The 16,213-nt window shown below is 50.9% G+C and overlaps 1 protein-coding gene across 2 annotated transcripts in view; it reads left to right on the plus strand.

The window, feature by feature from the left end:
* The window catches only part of elmo3 (engulfment and cell motility 3), a 161,715-nt gene that overhangs the window by 58,826 nt on the left and 86,676 nt on the right, over nucleotides 1-16,213 (plus strand). For both annotated transcript variants that reach the window (XM_073069708.1, XM_073069709.1), the window contains exon 5: nucleotides 13,101-13,151. In XM_073069708.1, the coding sequence (XP_072925809.1) occupies nucleotides 13,101-13,151 (51 nt within the window). The remainder of the gene's footprint in view (nucleotides 1-13,100; nucleotides 13,152-16,213) is intronic.

Consider the following 16,213-nt stretch of genomic DNA (forward strand, 5'->3'; position numbering starts at 1 on the left):
GGGTTCATATACATCACAGAAACGGTAAGGGGCGATGGGTGAGACGGGAGGGGGTTTCAGATACATCACAGAAACGGTGAGGGGCAATGGGTGAGACGGGAGGGTTTATATACATCTAAGAAACGGTAAGGGGCGATTGGTGAGACGGGAGGGGGTTTCAGATACATCACAGAAACGGTGAGGGGCGATGGGTGAGACGGGAGGGTTCATATACATCACAGAAACGGTAAGGGGCAATGGGTTAGACGGGAGGGGGGTTCAGATACATCACAGAAACAGTGAGGGGCATTGTGTGAGATGGGAGGGGGGGTTCAGATACATCACAGAAACGGTGAGGGGCGCTGGGTGAGACGGGAGGGGGGTTCAGATACATCACAGAAACGGTGAGGGGCGATGAGTGAGACGGGGGGGTTCAGATACATCACAGAAACGGTGAGGGGCAATGAGTGAGACGGGAGGGGGGTTCAGATACATCACAGAAACGGTGAGGGGCGATGGGTGAGACGGGAGGGGGTTTCAGATACATCACAGAAACGGTGAGGGGCGATGGGTGAGACGGGAGGGGGGTTCAGATACATCACAGAAACGGTGAGGGGCGATGGGTGAGACGGGAGGGGGGTTCAGATACATCACAGAAACGGTGAGGGGCGATGGGTGAGACGGGAGGGGGGTTCAGAATAATCACAGAAACGGTGATGGGCGATGGGTGAGACGGGAGGGGGGTTTCAGATACATCACAGAAACGGTAAGGGGCGATGGGTGAGACGGGAGAGGGTTCATATACATCACAGAAACGGTAAGGGGCGATGGGTGAGACGGGAGGGGGATCATATACATCACAGAAACGGTGAGGGGCGATGGGTGAGTTGGGAGGTTTCATATACATCACAGAAACGGTAAGGGGCGATGGGTGAGACGGGAGGGGGTTCATATACATCACAGAAACGGTAAGGGGCGATGGGTGAGACGGGAGGGGGATCATATACATCACAGAAACGGTGAGGGGCGATGGGTGAGATGGGAGGGTTCATATACATCACAGAAGGTAAGGGGCGATGGGTGAGACGGGAGGGGGTTCATATACATCACAGAAACGGTGAGGGGCGATGGGTGAGACGGGAGGTGGGTTCAGATACAGCACAGAAACGGTAAGGGGCGATGGGTGAGACGGGAGGGGGTTCATATACATCACAGAAACGGTGAGGGGCGATGGGTGAGACGGGAGGGTTCATATACATCACAGAAACGGTAAGGGGCAATGGGTGAGACGGGAGGGGGATTCATATACATCACAGAAACGGTGAGGGGCGATGGGTGAGACGGGAGGGGGGTTCAGATACATCACAGAAACGGTGAGGGGCGATGGCTGAGACGGGAGAGGGGTTCAGATACATCACAGAAACAGTGAGGGGCGATGGGTGAGACGGGAGGGGGTATAACAGATGCATCACCGAAACGGTGAGGGGCGATGGCTGAGACGGGAGGGGGGTTCAGATACATCACAGAAACGGTGAGGGGCGATGAGTGAGACGGGAGGGGGGTTCAGATACATCACAGAAACAGTGAGGGGCGCTGGGTGAGACGGGAGGGGGGTTCAGATACATCACAGAAACGGTGAGGGGCGCTGGGTGAGACGGGAGGGGGGTTCAGATACATCACAGAAACGGTGAGGGGCGATGGGTGAGACGGGAGGGGGGTTCAGATACATCACAGAAACGGTGAGGGGCGCTGGGTGAGACGGGAGGGGGGTTCAGATACATCACAGAAACGGTGAGGGGCGATGGGTGAGACGGGAGGGGGGTTCAGATACATCACAGAAACGGTGAGGGGCGATGAGTGAGACGGGAGGGGGGTTCAGATACATCACAGAAACGGTGAGGGGTGATGGGTGAGACGGGGGGGGGTTCAGATACATCACAGAAACGGAGAGGGGCGTTGAGTGAGACGGGAGGGGGGTTCAGATACATCACAGAAAAGGTGAGGGGCGATGGGTGAGACGGGAGGGGGGTTCAGATACATCACAGAAACGGTGAGGGGCAATGGGTGAGACGGTAGGGGGGTTCAGATACATCACAGAAACTGTGAGGGGCGATGAGTGAGACGGGGGGGTTCAGATACATCACAGAAACGGGGAGAGGCGATGAATGAGACGGGAGGGGGGTTCAGATACATCGCAGAAACGGTGAGGGGCGATGGGTGAGACGGGAGGGGGTTTCAGATACATCACAGAAACGGTGAGGGGCGATGGGTGAGACGGGAGGGGGGTTCAGATACATCACAGAAACGGTGAGGGGCAATGGGTGAGACAGGAGGGGGGTTCAGATACATCACAGAAACGGTGAGGGGCGATGAGTGAGACGGGAGGGGGTTTCAGATACATCACAGAAACGGTGAGGGGCGATGGGTGAGACGGGAGGGGGGTTCAGATACATCAAAGAAACGGTGAGGGGCAATGGGTGAGACGGGAGGGTTCATATACATCACAGAAACGGTAAGGGGCGATGGGTGAGACGGGAGGGGGTTTCAGATACATCACAGAAACGGTGAGGGGCGATGGGTGAGACGGGAGGGGGGTTCAGATACATCACAGAAACGGTGAGGGGCGCTGGGTGAGACGGGAGGGGGGTTCAGATACATCACAGAAACGGTGAGGGGCGATGGGTGAGACGGGAGGGGGGTTCAGATACATCACAGAAACGGTGAGGGGCGATGAGTGAGACGGGAGGGGGGTTCAGATACATCACAGAAACGGTGAGGGGTGATGGGTGAGACGGGGGGGGGTTCAGATACATCACAGAAACGGAGAGGGGCGATGAGTGAGACGGGAGGGGGGTTCAGATACATCACAGAAAAGGTGAGGGGCGATGGGTGAGACGGGAGGGGGGTTCAGATACATCACAGAAACGGTGAGGGGCAATGGGTGAGACGGTAGGGGGGTTCAGATACATCACAGAAACTGTGAGGGGCGATGAGTGAGACGGGGGGGTTCAGATACATCACAGAAACGGGGAGAGGCGATGAATGAGACGGGAGGGGGGTTCAGATACATCACAGAAACGGGGAGAGGCGATGAATGAGACGGGAGGGGGGTTCAGATACATCGCAGAAACGGTGAGGGGCGATGGGTGAGACGGGAGGGGGTTTCAGATACATCACAGAAACGGTGAGGGGCGATGGGTGAGACGGGAGGGGGGTTCAGATACATCACAGAAACGGTGAGGGGCAATGGGTGAGACGGGAGGGGGGTTCAGATACATCACAGAAACGGTGAGGGGCGATGAGTGAGACGGGAGGGGGTTTCAGATACATCACAGAAACGGTGAGGGGCGATGGGTGAGACGGGAGGGGGGTTCAGATACATCAAAGAAACGGTGAGGGGCAATGGGTGAGACGGGAGGGTTCATATACATCACAGAAACGGTAAGGGGCGATGGGTGAGACGGGAGGGGGTTTCAGATACATCACAGAAACGGTGAGGGGCAATGGGTGAGACGGGAGGGTTCATATACATCACAGAAACGGTAAGGGGCGATGGGTGAGACGGGAGGGGGTTTCAGATACATCACAGAAACGGTGAGGGGCAATGGGTGAGACGGGAGGGTTTATATACATCTAAGAAACGGTAAGGGGCGATTGGTGAGACGGGAGGGGGTTTCAGATACATCACAGAAACGGTGAGGGGCGATGGGTGAGACGGGAGGGTTCATATACATCACAGAAACGGTAAGGGGCAATGGGTTAGACGGGAGGGGGGTTCAGATACATCACAGAAACAGTGAGGGGCATTGTGTGAGATGGGAGGGGGGGTTCAGATACATCACAGAAACGGTGAGGGGCGCTGGGTGAGACGGGAGGGGGGTTCAGATACATCACAGAAACGGTGAGGGGCGATGAGTGAGACGGGGGGGTTCAGATACATCACAGAAACGGTGAGGGGCAATGAGTGAGACGGGAGGGGGGTTCAGATACATCACAGAAACGGTGAGGGGCGATGGGTGAGACGGGAGGGGGTTTCAGATACATCACAGAAACGGTGAGGGGCGATGGGTGAGACGGGAGGGGGGTTCAGATACATCACAGAAACGGTGAGGGGCGATGGGTGAGACGGGAGGGGGGTTCAGATACATCACAGAAACGGTGAGGGGCGATGGGTGAGACGGGAGGGGGGTTCAGAATAATCACAGAAACGGTGATGGGCGATGGGTGAGACGGGAGGGGGGTTTCAGATACATCACAGAAACGGTAAGGGGCGATGGGTGAGACGGGAGAGGGTTCATATACATCACAGAAACGGTAAGGGGCGATGGGTGAGACGGGAGGGGGATCATATACATCACAGAAACGGTGAGGGGCGATGGGTGAGTTGGGAGGTTTCATATACATCACAGAAACGGTAAGGGGCGATGGGTGAGACGGGAGGGGGTTCATATACATCACAGAAACGGTAAGGGGCGATGGGTGAGACGGGAGGGGGATCATATACATCACAGAAACGGTGAGGGGCGATGGGTGAGATGGGAGGGTTCATATACATCACAGAAGGTAAGGGGCGATGGGTGAGACGGGAGGGGGTTCATATACATCACAGAAACGGTGAGGGGCGATGGGTGAGACGGGAGGTGGGTTCAGATACAGCACAGAAACGGTAAGGGGCGATGGGTGAGACGGGAGGGGGTTCATATACATCACAGAAACGGTGAGGGGCGATGGGTGAGACGGGAGGGTTCATATACATCACAGAAACGGTAAGGGGCAATGGGTGAGACGGGAGGGGGATTCATATACATCACAGAAACGGTGAGGGGCGATGGGTGAGACGGGAGGGGGGTTCAGATACATCACAGAAACGGTGAGGGGCGATGGGTGAGATGGGAGGGGGGTTCAGATACATCACAGAAATGGTGAGGGGCGATGGGTGAGACGGGAGGGGGGTTCAGATACATCACAGAAACGGTGAGGGGCGCTGGGTGAGACGGGAGGGGGGTTCAGATACATCACAGAAACGGTGAGGGGCGATGGGTGAGACGGGAGGGGGGTTCAGATACATCACAGAAACGGTGAGGGGCGATGGGTGAGACGGGAGGGGGGTTCAGATACATCACAGAAACGGTGAGGGGCGATGGTTGAGACGGGAGGGGGGTTCAGATACATCACAGAAACGGTGAGGGGCATTGGGTGAGATGGGAGGGGGGGTTCAGATACATCACAGAAACGGGGAGGGGCGATGAGTGAGACGGGAGGGGGGTTCAGATACATCACAGAAACGGTGAGGGGCACTGGGTGGGACGGGAGGGGGGTTCAGATAAATCACAGAAACGGTGAGGGGCGATGGGTGAGACGGGAGGGGGGTTCAGATACATCACAGAAATGGTGAGGGGCGATGAGTGAGACGGGGGGTTCAGATACATCACAGAAACGGTGAGGGGCGATGAGTGAGACGGGAGGGGGGTTCAGATACATCACAGAAACGGTGAGGGGCGATGAGTGAGACGGGAGGGGGGTTCAGATACATCACAGAAACGGTGAGGGGCGATGAGTGAGACGGGGGGGTTCAGATACATCACAGAAACGGTGAGGGGCGATGAGTGAGACGGGAGGGGGGTTCAGATACATCACAGAAACGGTGAGGGGCACTGGGTGAGACGGGAGGGGGGTTTCAGATACATCACAGAAACGGTGAGGGGCGATGAGTGAGACGGGAGGGGGGTTCAGATACATCACAGAAACGGTGAGGGGCGATGGGTTAGACGGGAGGGGGTTTCAGATACATCACAGAAACGGTGAGGGGCGATGGGTGAGACGGGAGGGGGGTTCAGATACATCACAGAAACGGTAAGGGGCGATGGGTGAGACGGGAGGGGGTTCATATACATCACAGAAACGGTGAGGGGCGATGGGTGAGACGGGAGGGTTCATATACATCACAGAAACGGTAAGGGGCGATGGGTGAGACGGGAGGGGGGTTCATATACATCACAGAAACGGTGAGGGGCGATGGGTGAGACGGGAGGGGGGTTCAGATACATCACAGAAACGGTGAGGGGCGATGGGTGAGACGGGAGGGGGGTTCATATACATCACAGAAACGGTGAGGGACGATGGGTGAGACGGGAGGGGGGTTCAGATACATCACAGAAACGGTGAGGGGCGATGGGTGAGACAGGAGGGGGGTTTCAGATACATCACAGAAACAGTGAGGGGCGATGGGTGAGATGGGAGGGGGGGTTCAGATACATCACAGGAACAGTGAGCGGCAATGGGTGAGACGGGAGGGGGGTTCAGATACATCACAGAAACGGTGAGGGGCGATGGGTGAGATTGGAGGGGGGTTCAGATACGTCACAGAAACGGTGAGTGGCACTGGGTGGGACAGGAGGTGGGGTTCAGATACATCACAGAAACCGTGAGGGGCGATGGGTGAGACGGGAGGGGGGTTCAGATACGTCACAGAAACGGTGAGGGGTGATGGGTGAGATGGGAGGGGGGGTTCAGATACATCACAGAAACGGTGAGGGGTGATGGATGAGACGGGAGGGTTCATATACATCACAGAAATGGTAAGGGGCGATGGGTGAGACGGGAGGGGGTTCATATACATCACAGAAACGGTGAGGGGCACTGGGTGAGACGGGAGGGGGGTTCAGATACATCACAGAAACGGTGAGAGGCGATGGGTGGGACGGGAGGGGGGTTCAGATACATCACAGAATCGGTGAGGGGCACTGGGTGAGACGGGAGGGGGGTTCAGATACATCACAGAAACAGTGAGGGGCGATGGGTGAGATGGGGGGGTTCAGATACATCACTGAAACGGTGAGGGGCGATGGGTGAGACGGGAGGGGGGTTCAGATACATCACAGAAACAGTGAGGGGCACTGGAGGGGTGAGGGAAGGGGTTGTGTGTGGGTTTTATGGTGGTCGGGAGCTTGTCAGAGTCCTTTCCCCTTCACCCTTAGTCAGAGGGGTAGGTGTGTTCTGGATGTCAGGCATTAGTCTCAGTGAGCAAAGTGTATCTCTTTGGAGATATTGAAGTGAATGACTGCAACTACGGTTCTGAAACGAGGCACGACCTTTTGTACCAGTGCCCTCAGGTCACCTGTAGCACTTCTCCCTGTCCATTTATCCACCCCAACACTACCTGTCCTTGCAACCTCCAGGAGTCCTCCCATGTCCTAGTAATCTCTCCCCCCCCCCCCCAGTGCCCCCACCAACTGCCTTATCAAACTCACCACTCCCATAGCCTTCATCTGCTGCCTGTCCCAGCAACCTCCTTATAGTCTTGATATGATTTATTTGAACCTTGGTTTCAGCTCAGTCAATTTCAGTGAGTCCAGTTCTTCTTCCATCTTACCTGCTAGTTCCTCATTGCAGGTGATCAGGAATGCATTTATTACCCAGTTGGGAGAAGATCCTCTAATCGCTCTGTCACGTCTTTATGCAGCTCACACTAGTGGGCACAGTGAACTTGAAGATCATCATCTGGTATTCTTCCTTTCTTTTCCAATTCAGAGAGGCTCGGACATTGGAAAAGCTTGCAATGGCTAATGTTGCACTTAAATTGGGTTAACTTGGACAGAAATGTGGACATGACCAATTTGACTCTAAGATTCACATAATTTCCTTGCAATTGAAGACTAATTTCATTAAACTTTGCAAATAATTCTGTCAAATAAGTAATGTCATGCCTAATATTCTTGTTGCTTAGTGAATGAAGCTTTCAAGTCTTCAAAGAATGTTGGTGAGTGGAATGTCCTCTTTGAAAAATTGCTCAACAATCTGAAATATTGACTGCCCCCTTAATTTCTGTTTCTAGTCCACTTGTGACTATCAACTCTTGAACCATGCTTTCATCTTTTATGAAGTGAGCATAACTAAGAAGAAAAGTTTCATTGCCTGGCAACGTTGACTCATCCAACTGCAGAGCAAATTCTGTTGTGCTAAGCATGTTGCACAATGTATCTTCCACATTCTCAGACATTTCATCTGTTCATCTTTGAAAACAGTTGTCACTGAGCAGAATAATTGTAATTATTTGGTGTTGTGACTAATGCAAAACTGTACTCAGAACCTCCCTTACTGCTGGCAGAATCAGTTCTTCTCCATTTGGGGCTTTCCAGGTTCAGCAATGAGCAATGCAGCATGCATCCCATTGCTATTTTGTTAAGTACACGCGTTTTGAAGTGTTTTCAGTTTCTGAAAGTTTCCACAAAGTAACTGAAAATTAGCCAAGTTCTTGTTTGCTTTATCAGAGTGTATTCTCTTCAAATGTTCAAGAGATCTGGATGGTTTCATTGCCTCATTTGAAAAACATTTTCACACAACAGACCATTGGCTGCTGTTGGTTGCTTGGTGCTGATATAAATCCCTATTTCAGATACTCCACACTTTACTGTCTATACTTCATTTTTATTTGGTTTACTTCTGCCAGTCTCATTATGGATTCACGTCTATGGTCAATCATTTTTTGTTAATATAGGGGAAAGTATGACATCATCATAGCTCACGGGAAAACCTGACTCTCGTCCTGAAGGTACAAAGTGGGGCAGCGATATTGTGTTTGGGCTGTACCCTAGAAAACTGCAGTCAAGGCCATTCAAAAGGACAGATTTTGAAATTTACCCCATTGATCAGTGTACGGTAACTCACAGCAACTGTATCACTGTGTGATTAGAGTATAGGGATCATACTAGCTAACTGCTCTACAATAGTGACTGGCAATAATAGGGGAGGCAGGCCTGGAAATAACACAATGTCTTCAGATTTCTCATGATATGTATGTCCAATTCAGAAATGCCACATTACTTTTCAATGATGATAACATGCTTCCAGCTAAGTTTAAGAGAACGGTGGGTTAGCAAGAGATGAGGCGATTACATGATCATTGTAATCAATTATGAGGCACTGAGGATAAAATATTTATAATAAATAATTTTTTTAAATAAGCATGTCATCATCTCATCATCAGCGATCACTCATTGCTTTATAGACCAGAAGCTTAGTGTTCGTCTTGATATCCCGATCTTTCAAGTCAAGTCAAGTCAACTTTTATTGTCATTTCGACCATAACTGCTGGTACAGTGCATAGTAAAAATGAGACAATGTTTTTCAGGACCATGGTTCACATGACACAGTACAAAAACTAGACTGAACTACGTAATAAAAAAAACAGAGAAAGCTATACTAGACTACAGACCTACACTGGACTGCATAAAGTGCACAAAAACAGTGCAGACATTACAATAAATAATAAACAGGACAGTAGGGCAAGGTGTCAGTCCAGGCTTCGGGTATTGAGGAGTCTGATAGCTTGGGGGAAGAAACTGTTATATAGTCTGGTCGTAAGAGCCCGAATGCTTCGGAGCCTTTTCCCAGACATAGAAACATAGAAAATAGGTACAGGAGTAGGCCATTCGGCCCTTTGAGCCTGCACCGCCATTCAGTATGATCATGGCTGATCATCCAACTCAGAACCCTGTACCTGCTTTCTCTCCATACCCCCGATCCCTTTAGTCACAAGGGCCATATCTAACTTCCTCTTAAATATAGCCAATGAACCGGCATCAACTGTTTCCTGTGGCAGAGAATTCCACAGATTCACCACTCTCTGTGTGAAGAAGTTTTTCCTCATCTAGGTCCTCTGTGACCCCTCGTTCTGGACTTCCCCAACATCGGAAACAATCTTCCTGCATCTAGCCTGTCCAATCCCTTTAGAATTTTTTACGTTTCAATAAGATCCCCCCTCAATCTTCTAACGACTCTTCAGACGGCAGGAGGGAGAAGGGATTGTATGAGGGGTGCGTGGGGTCCTTCATAATGCTGTTTCCTTTGCAGATGCAGCGTGAGGTGTAAATATCCGTGATGGCGGGAAGAGAGACCCCGATGGTCTTCTCAGCTGTCCTCACTATCCGCTGCAGGATCTTGTGATCCGAGATGGTGCAATTTCCGAACCAGGCAGTAATGCAGTTGCTCAGGATGCTCTCAATACAACCCCTGTAGAATGTGATGAGGATGGGGGGTGGGAGATGGACTTTCCTCAGCCTTCGCAAAAAGTAGAGACGCTGCTGGGCTTTCTTTGCTATGGAGCTGGTGTTGAGGGACCAGGTGAGATGCTCCGTCAGGTGAACACCAAGAAATTTGGTACTCTTTACAATCTCTACTGAGGAGCCGTCGATGTTCAGCGGGGTGTGGTTGCTCCGTGCCCTCCTGAAGTCAACAACCATCTCTTTTGTTTTGTTCACATTCAGAGACAGTTTGTTGGCTCTGCACCAGTCCGTTAGCCGCTGCACCTCCTTTCTGTAAGCTGACTCGTCGTTCTTGCTGATGAGCCCCACCACGGTGGTGTCATCGGCGAACTTGATGATATGGTTCGAGCTGTGTGTTGCAGCACAGTCATGAGTTAGCAGAGTGAACAGCAGTGGACTGAGCACACAACCCTGGGGAGCCCCCGTGCTCAGTGTGGTGGTGTTGGAGATGCTGCTCCCGATCCGGACTGACTGAGATCTCCCAGTCAGGAAGTCTAGGATCCAGTTGCAGAGGGAGGTGTTCAGGCCCAATAGGCTCAGCTTTCCAATCAGTTTCTGAGGGATGATTGTGTTGAATGCTGAACTGAAGTCTATGAACAGCATCCGAACGTATGTGTCTTTTTTGTCCAGGTGGGTTAGGGCCAGGTGGAGGGTGGTGGCAATGGTGTCATCTGTTGAGCGGTTGGGACAGTACGCAAACTGCAGGGGGTCCAGTGAGGGAGGCAGCAGGGTCTTCATATGCCTCATGACAAGCCACTCGAAACACTTCATGATGATGGATGTAAGTGCAACAGGACGGTAGTCATTTAGGCAGAACACTGAAGACTTCTTCGGCACGGGGACGATGGTGGCGGCCTTGAAGCACGTTGGAATGGTGGCGCTGCTCAGGGAGATGTTGAAGATGTCAGTGAGAACATCTGCTAGCTGGTCTGCACATCCTCTGAGCACTCTACCAGGGATGTTGTCTGGTCCAGCAGCCTTCCGTGGGTTGACCCTGCACAGGATTCTTCTCACGTCGGCCACGGAGAGACACAGCACCTGGTCATTCGCAGGAGAGGTGGACTTCCTCGCTGCCACATCATTTTCTGCCTCAAACCGGGCGTAGAAGTTATTCACCGCATTTGGGAGGGAGGCATCACTTGCACAGTCAGGTGATGTTATCTTGTAATTGGTGATGTCCTGGATGCCCTTCCACATGCGCCGCGTGTCGCCGCTGTCCTGGAAGTAACTGGATTCGCTGGGCATGTGCACGCTTTGCCCCTCTGATGGCTCGGGACAGTTTGGCCCTTGCTGTTGTTAAAGCTGCCTTGTCGCCTGCTCTGAAGGCGGAGTCACGGGACCTCAGTAGCGCACACACCTCTGCGGTCATCCATGGCTTCTGGCTGGCACGTATAGTGATGGTCTTGGACAGAGTAACATCATCAATGCACTTGCTGATGTAGCTGGTCACCGATGCTGTGTACTCCTCTAAGTTGGTAGTGTCGCCATCGGTTGCAGCCTCCCTGAACATGTGCCAGTCAGTGTTCTCAAAGCAGTCTTGAAGAGCAGAGATGGCTCCTGCTGGCCAGGTTTTCACCTGCTTCTGAACTGGTCTGGAGTGCCTGACGAGTGGTCTATATGCTGGGATTAGCATAACAGAGATGTGGTCTGAGGTGGGGGCGGGAATGTTTGTGTAAACCAGGTCCAATGCGTTCTCCCCCCTTGTTGCAAAGTCCACATACTGATGGAATTTGGGGAGCACTGACTTAAGGTTTGCGTGGTTAAAATCACCGGCAACAATAAACAGACCATCAGGATGTGCGTTCTGCAGTTCGCTAAAGACCCTCTTTCTCAGCCTGGCAAAAGCTCCACTCACACAGGCTATTTTGCAATTTATTTCAAGGTCAATGTTGGCTCTTGAAGAAAGAAGGCTGCCAAGATTGCCTCACTTTAGAAAAGATGTGGAAGCATTAGAGAGGGTGCAGAGGAGATTTACCAGGATACTGCCTGGATTAGAGAGCTTGTCTTGTGAAGATAGGTTGAGTGAGCTAAGGCTTTTCTCTTTGGGGTGAAGGAGGGTGAGGGGTGACTTCATAGACATGTACAAGATAAGAGACTTCAATAGAGTGGGCAAACAGAGACTTTTTCCCAGGATGGAGATGACTAATATCAGGGAGCATAATTTGATGGTGACTGGAGGGAGGTGTCAGGCGTAAGTTTTTACAGAGTGCAGGATGTGTGGAATGCCTTGTGTGGGGTGGTGGTAGAAGCAGATACATTAGAGGCATATAAGAAACACTTAGATGGACGCATGGATGATAGAAGAATAGAGTTCGATTGGTCTTAGGGTAGGTTAGGTTGGCAGGCTCAATTATTCAGGGTAAGAGTGAACAAGAAGGGTTTTTGCAGAACCTGCATGAATTGGAGGTGTGAAAAGAACCAGCTCACAGAGATATAATTGAGTAAAGATTGGGAAAGGGTAGTGTAGCAGTTAGCACAACGCTTTACAACACACCAACTGTAAGAACAAGTTTCAATTCCCACTGCTGTCTGTATGTTCTCCCCACGACTGTGTGTGCTTCGTCTGGGTGCCCTGGTATCCTCCCGCATTCCAAACATGTACATTCAGGGCTAGTGAGCTGTAGGCCTGCCGTGTTAGTGCCAGAAGCATGGTAACACTTCAGGGCTGCCCCAGCACATCCCTGATGCTAGTGACACATTTCACTGCGTGTTTCAGTGTACACGTGACAAATAAAGCTAATGTTTTAAATCTTTAAACTGAATTTTGGGGGCTGTACGTAGGGAGTTAAAGGGTGGAGAGCCATGTTCGATCCTGACCTCCGGTGCTGTCTGTTTGCATGCTCTCCATATGACTGCGTATGTTTCCCCCTACTGCTCTGGGTTCCTCCCACATCCCACATCTTGCCCCCCCCCCCCCAAACTCTCTGCCTCTGCCGGACCCTCTCCTCCCTCCCCTCCGGATCCTCTCCTCACCCCCCCGGCCCCTCTCCCCTCCCCGGACCCTCACTTCCCCCCCCCACCGATCCTCTCCTTCCCTCCCACCCCATCTGCAACTCACTCTCCATTTTCTCATTACAGAATCGCCATGAAATTAAGAATGGCAGCATTCTGCGCCTGGCAACGGCTCCGGTAAGTCCCTCCCCAGCTGAGTACCAGCAGACCTGCTCCTGTTACCAAATTCAGGTGTCCACAAACTTTCCCCAGTTCAGTCAGCCGGATCTTCCCAGTCAGGAAGTTTGGGATAGAAGCATAACAATTTTCAAGCCGACCCCATGGATCCGTCTCGGCATTTCAGATGAAGAAGGAAACTCCACCCTGGCTTCCCTACTCCACCTACGGCAGGTGCCTGTGTACCCTTCTCATTTTGTGGCTGCCAACACACTGACCCATAGGAGTCAACTGCCTCTGGTACACTCTGTCTGTCCTTCTGAGTTGGGTTTTGATGACAGGTCATTTGTTTGTGATGTCCCGATGAAATGTCAACTCTTTATTCATTTCCATAGATGCTGCCTGACCTGCTGAGTTCCTCCAGCGGGGGGGAGGGGTGTGTGTGGCTCTAGTTGTGGGGATCGTGCTGATCCTCTGAGAGCATCGGAACTGGGTCATTACTGTTGTGTGCAGCAAGATATGGTGAAAGGATGCATGCTGCTTACACAGTGCAGTGAGCTGTAACAAGGGAAAACACGAACAATACAGAATAAAGTGTAACAGCTACAGGGAAAGTGCAGTCCAGGTAAATAGTAAAACAAGGCAGATTATCAAGTCAAGAGTCCATCTTGTACTTGGGAAACATTTACTCTAACGGGGTAGAAGCAGTCCTTGAGCTGAGTGCTACGTGCCACGTGCCTTTGGGCTTTGAATTGTACTCGGGAGAGGGGAGAAGAGGGAATGTCTGTGGAGGGTGTGTCTTTGATAATGCTGGAGGCAGTGAGATAGATACAAGGAGGGCAGGCTCCACTGTGATGTGTTGAGCCCACTCTGCTAACAGAGACGAAGCCGTGGATAACTGAGGCTGGCCATCTCCCTTGGGGATCCCTCTCCAACCGTTCCAATCTGTTGCCCTTCATTGGCTGCATCATGTTAGCCAGTGCTGGTTTTTGTCTTCACTTCCAGGGCTCAGGCTTTTCCTACCCCTGTCTCCCCTCCATAAGAGCAGAAGACATTGGAGCAGGATTAGGCACATCAGCCCGTCGTGTCTGCTCTACCATTCCGTCATGCAGGTTTATTATCCCTCTCAACCCCATTCTCCCCAGAACCTTTGACACCATCACGAATCAAGAGCCTATCAATCTGCACTTCAAGTATATCCAATGACTTGGTCTCCACAGCTGTCTTTAGGAATGAATTCCATAGATTCACCATCCTCTGGCTAAAGAAATTCCTCCTCATCTCTGCTCTAAAGGGACATATTTTGTTCTGAGGCTGTGCCTGCTGAATCTAGACTCCCTCACCATTGGAAACATCCTCTCTGCGACCACTCTATCCAGGCCTTTCAATATCTGATGGGTTTCAATCAGATCCTCTTTCACTCTTCTAAACTCCAGCAAGTACAGGCTCAGAGCCATCAAAAGCTCCTCGTACCTTTCAATCCTAAGACCATTCTCATGGAACTTCTTTCGATCCTCTCCAATGCGAGCACATCCAAGGGACCAAAACTGCTCACAACACTCCAAGTGCAGTCTGACCAATGACTTATAAAGCTGCTGCATTACATCCTTGCTTTTATATTCTAGTCCTCTCAAGATGAATGCTAACATTGACTAACCTTTAGGAAATCCTGTATTAAGCGATTAAATAGTTTCTGACATGGACTAGATGGGCTGAAGGGCCTGTTTCTGTGCTGTACTTCTCTATGACTCCCAAGTCCCTTTACATTTCTGATTTCTGAATTTGCTTCTCCAGTTCCAGAGATCAGAAATGCTTCATTTCAGCATTCTTCACATTCTTCCCTGTAATTACTCCACCTTCAGGGAGAGGGGGTTGGGGTGGGCCTTTTCTGCAGCTCTGATATTCTCTCCTCACTCCTCCAAGTTATTCCTCAAAACCCACCTCAATCAGAATCAGATTATCACCTGATGTATGATATGTTTTTGCCCAAGACAAAATTAAATAGTGCACCAGAGGAATAGTGTTCATGGGCTCTTCAGAAGTCTGATGGCAGAGGGGAAGACATGGAGTGTGGTCTTTAGGTTAATGAACCTCCTCCCCGATGGTAGTAATGAGAAGAGGGCACGTCTCGTACGGTAACTGACTTTAATGATGGATATCGCCTTCTTGAAGATGTCCTCCGTGGCAGGGAGTGTGTTATCCGTGGTGTTGCTGGTTGAGTCTACAACCTCTGCAGCCTCTTTCAATTCTGTGCATTGGAGTCCCCATACCAGGCAGACTCCATAACACGCAACCAGTCAGAAAGTCCTCCATCGTGCATTTGCAAAAGTCTTTGATGCCGTATCAAATATATATGCATGTATGAGTGTGTGTATACAGGTGTGTGTGTGTATGTGTACCGGTCTATTTAATTATATGCATGTATGAGTGTGTGTATACAGGTGTGTGTGTGTATGTGTACCGGTCTATTTAATTATATGCATGTATGAGTGTGTGTATACAGGTGTGTGTGTATGTGTACAGGTCTATTTAATTATATGCACGTATGTGTGTGTGTATACGGGTGTGTGTATATGTGTATACAGGTCTATATTGAAGTATGTGTGTGTATGAGTGTATATACAGATATGTGTGCACACACACACATGCATTTGCAGACCTGTGTGTCCGGGCCCACCTGTGTATGTGCTGTAAGTTTGTGTCTATGCAAGCATGTGCATTTTTGGTGTAGGCATGTATGCTCCTTTCTAGAAAGTGTTATGGTACTATGAAAACAAAAACTTTACACCATCTTAAAATTTCTTCTCCCAGGCAGTTAATCTCATCAACCATTCTAGTTAGCCTCCCCCTCCCACCCCCTCCATGCATTACCTCAGTCATGGCACTTTAAACCTCTTTTTATAATGCTATTACATTGTAAATATATGCCGGTATTTATTTATGCACATCTTATTCCATATCTGCCCTTTAGCCTCTAACTTGGTGAGAGGGCGAGAGGGAGGGGAGAGACACGATATGTATGTAGGCCCAAGGTAAGAAGGGTGAGTTTTTTGTACAGAGAGTGATGGGTTTATAGAACACGC

The sequence above is a fragment of the Hemitrygon akajei genome, chromosome 17 (genome assembly GCF_048418815.1).
Source record: "Hemitrygon akajei chromosome 17, sHemAka1.3, whole genome shotgun sequence".
Lineage (NCBI taxonomy): Eukaryota > Metazoa > Chordata > Chondrichthyes > Myliobatiformes > Dasyatidae > Hemitrygon > Hemitrygon akajei.